Raw genomic sequence first — 3,937 nt, 5'->3', positions numbered from 1 at the left:
AAGTCACAGGGATTCGCTTGTGAGACAGGGCAGTAACATGTGCGTACGGGCTTGAGTCATCGGAAGAACGTCGACTTTGTTTTTCCAAATTCCCCTCAGCATCTTCACTCACTGAACAAAAAACATCGCTTTTCTGGTTTTACTTAAGCAGTTACTGACTGCCAGATACACACGACCACAATCGCGGGACCAATTTCCTGCAAGGAATTCAAGCTAACTTTCGGTAATTATGTAAATAACGCTTTATCTTCCAAGACGTCTGACGCTCAACCATCAAATCGGAAACTTGACGAAAGGAGGTCAGCTGCAGTACGAGGAAATACACTCGATAAACTAACTTCCCATTCACATCCATTTATGAGTTGATGTTTTGGCAAACTTTTGTGAAAAGTTGTAGAGCATTTTTACAAAATATGGTGGGGGAGTGTTTTCTGCAGAATTATTTGCATGGTCACATCTGTGTTGCTTTTAAAAAAGAGACATTAATTGTGATTTTGTCAAATAAAACAAAGAAAACATCAAAGTCAGTTTCACAAAGAAATATACAGGACACTCAGCTGTGGTCAGAAATAGGAGTAGACTCTTGGGGAGGGGTTATTTATTGAGATATAATGCATGCGATGAGCTTGGCTCCCTTTCTCATTAAAAACAAATTGATTTTTTTTCTCTCGCATTCCCTGCTGACATGCCAGCTGGCCAGTCAAGGTCAGATTTGAAATGAGAGACAATCGGTCCCTAATTTAGTCCCCAGAGAAAGAAATATTCAAGTTTCACTCTGAAACTATTGACTGTTTTCAAATTGATGTGAGCCGTCTGCATTCCAGCTCAGTCTTACCTCTGATCCTTCTGTGAACACCGCTGGGATACTGAATCAGTATTTCCTATAATTTAAGATGTTTTTTTCAGATTTGTATATAAAAAAATAAAATCTAAACCTTTTTGTTAATAACTGTCTGGTTTGGTTTAAAGCATGTCCTTTTGATTGTTCTCCATTGTGACCTAAACTAGCATCAACAACATTTATTGATTTTCATTCCAAAGGATCCAAAGCGAGACAGAGCCTGAACAGGAGTGTGGCCAGGGCACTTGTCAGCACTGCTAATACTGGAATGTGATTAAAAATCACCACACAATCAGAATGGGTTTTAACACCTTATCCACCTCATTGGACGTTCTAGTCAAGAGGTTCTTGCCCTCTACTGATATACACCAGTACTCCATCCAGCAGCAGGCTAATTTAAACACACTGACCAGTCCTCGCCTGGCTCAGCATGTAAAAGTGGCAATTCTGGTGGAGTCCAGCTTCCAGCAATGGAAGGAGAACATAGGAGAGAGCATCTCGGCAGTGGTGCAAAAGACATACCATGGGGAGATGTGTAGAAAGCTGGATTGTTCCTAGCATCAAAACTGGATTTGAGCGATGTCTTTCAGTCAAACTGATGGTCCTTGTGGTCTTCGCAGGTCATCGTGATGAAGAGGTCCCTGGGAGTGGGTTACGCTGCAGTGGACAATCCCATCTTCTACAAGCCCAACACAGGCATGCTGCTGGGCGACGCTAAGAAAACCTGCGATGCGCTTCAGGCCAAGGTCCGGGAGGCCTACCAGTGAGGGCCTTGAATTCAGAAAGAGGCTGATTGGCAGATTAACATCAGTGACCCCTCTTGCTCAGCGCTTCCAGCTTCCAGACAAGATTTTCCAGAAACAAAAGGTGTACACGCAACACAGTAGAAATCAATTGTAGTGATCTCTTCCCTTAATAGCTTAATTGAAACGTGTTTTTTGTTTTGTTTTTTTGGACCAGATTTATTTAAGTTTAGCCGCTTTTTAGTAGCAAGTAAGAAATCTAGCCATGGTAGTACCACATTATTTGTTTTCACCAGCCAAATAGTGTGTACTGCAGAAATCTTTCTCCTGCTTAAGAATCTAGAAAAAGATAAAATAGGCTGTAAGGTTAAATATTTTCTACATAATCATTTTTTAGCTTTAAAATCTAGTTCAGACACTCCTTTAAATTCATGATCAAATAATTTTTTTGTTATATATGTTTAGTTAAGTTGTAAACCAGCTTTGTTTGTGAAGAACACCAGTGTTTTTTGTGATTTCCATGGTGTGTGGTATTTCATGTAAACCAAACGGTGAAGGATGGTAGAACTGTTAAAATTGATGCTGTTCTCGGGACCTTTGGGACAGGTGGCTGCCTTTCAGTATTAGAGGATTTTGAAGGTAAAGCGGCAGCAAGGTCCTAAAATGAAGTAAACCTGAACAGAGAACTAAATGTTTCTTCACAACTAGAAGCCCTTACGCTTACAGAATTTAGAAAGTTGTTTGTCATGAATCTAAGCAGCCTCAGGAACCAATGCCTTTGTTGTGAGGAAATATTTATATCTCCTGTGTTTGTGGATGAAATGGTAATAATTCAAGCTAGTGGTTGCTTTTCCAGCTAACATTAAAATTGGAGTATGATGAGATTGATGGTAATGCTCTAAATTAAACCTACTGTATTAATTATTCTCCCACCCCAATGGCATTAAAACAAATATAACCAGCTTAACACTTTAAAGTAGCAATGCATTACATTTGACTTCATTTGAGCAGCAGCGATTGAGTGTATAAGGCATGGCAAAATCCTGAAGTAATATGTAGGCTAAGCTTTTATTTGTGCAACTGCACATTTTTTTAACTTTCTTTTTATAAGAAGTCTGCATGGAGCTGTTGGGAGTTTGTGCTGTGGGAAGCGTAAATCCCCTTACAAAATGTCTCCATCAAACATGTCTTGCCATGTTCTTCAGCTGCTGTTCAGTGAAGTACAGAAAATATACAATTTTGTGTGCATCAAGACTGTATTTAATATAGCTAGCTTATCTTAATAATTTAAACAGACCTGATATGCATTTAAATAAAAACATTTATATGTAACTAACAAACATTACCATTACAACAACCCTACCTCTCCAAGCTTGTTAACCTGACCAATTCACACATTTTCTTCAAGAAGCATTTGGTATGACTATAAACGTACAACTTTTGTTTGCTTTGTTTTGTATTTTTGCTGAGCTACATAAACATAAAGGCACGATTAATTCCTTGGCTTGCCTGGGTGTTAGGAGGCTGGATTTTTGCTTGCAGGAACGGACCAGCTGCACGTTATTATAATTAGACCTTGTTTTGTGCACTCTCACGTTAAATTAAAAACACTGGGAACACTTGATGTCTTGGCTTGCACAAACCGATCAGACTTGTGTCCACGAGAAAAGGGAAGGGTCCATTAAACGAAGGGAGTCATTTAATTCACATTCTACCATTGTGGACAGCAGACTGTTTTCTAGTACTTTTTATATATATATATATATATATATAGTTCCTATTGGTGTAGGTTGTATATTCTTGATATCAGCTTTGTAAACCTTTGTAAACCTTTGGGGTGGGGTGGGGTGGGGGGGAAGCAAACCAATCCCTTGACATTTCAATTTTGAATCCAGCATGCCTTGGAGAGCAATGAATTTTTGTTTTAAATCTCCAGACTGTTTATCAAGGATTATCACAGATACCTAATAAACAAACAAGCCAACAACTCGTAGTTCTGTTTAGTTTTTATTTTCCTTCAGTCTTCATGTTGTATTTATTAGAAGAGGACTCTGTGATGTATTTAGACAGTTTGTCATTTGGAAGAAACTGCATGCTATTCAAAGGAAACCAAGCGTATCAAAGTATGTGATCAATGCATACTACCAGTGCTCACTTATGGCTCTGAAACTCACAATATACAAATGATACAGAAGCTGGAAACAACACTAAAAAGCATGGAGAGATGCATTATTGGAATAACAAGAAGAGACCAGAAAACCAGCAAAATTGTTGGAAAAACAGGTGGTGGCCGTGGCCATGTAGTGTAATTGCAGATGACTTTCCGCAAGAAGCAGATCAAAGGGAATGGGAG

At 38.9% G+C, this 3,937-nt stretch overlaps 1 protein-coding gene across 3 annotated transcripts in view; it reads left to right on the top strand.

The window, feature by feature from the left end:
* Positions 1–3,571, top strand: part of nnt (nicotinamide nucleotide transhydrogenase) — a 44,004-nt gene extending 40,433 nt beyond the window's left edge. For all 3 annotated transcript variants that reach the window (XM_066712143.1, XM_066712145.1, XM_066712144.1), the window contains exon 22: positions 1,462–3,571. In XM_066712143.1, the coding sequence (XP_066568240.1) occupies positions 1,462–1,608 (147 nt within the window). In that variant the 3' untranslated portion in view covers positions 1,609–3,571. The remainder of the gene's footprint in view (positions 1–1,461) is intronic.
* Positions 3,572–3,937: the final 366 nt, after the last annotated feature.

This window comes from Amia ocellicauda, chromosome 8 (genome assembly GCF_036373705.1).
Source record: "Amia ocellicauda isolate fAmiCal2 chromosome 8, fAmiCal2.hap1, whole genome shotgun sequence".
Taxonomy (NCBI): domain Eukaryota; kingdom Metazoa; phylum Chordata; class Actinopteri; order Amiiformes; family Amiidae; genus Amia; species Amia ocellicauda.
Note: the sequence above shows the minus strand (reverse complement) of the source record. Positions and strands in the feature narration are given on the sequence as shown.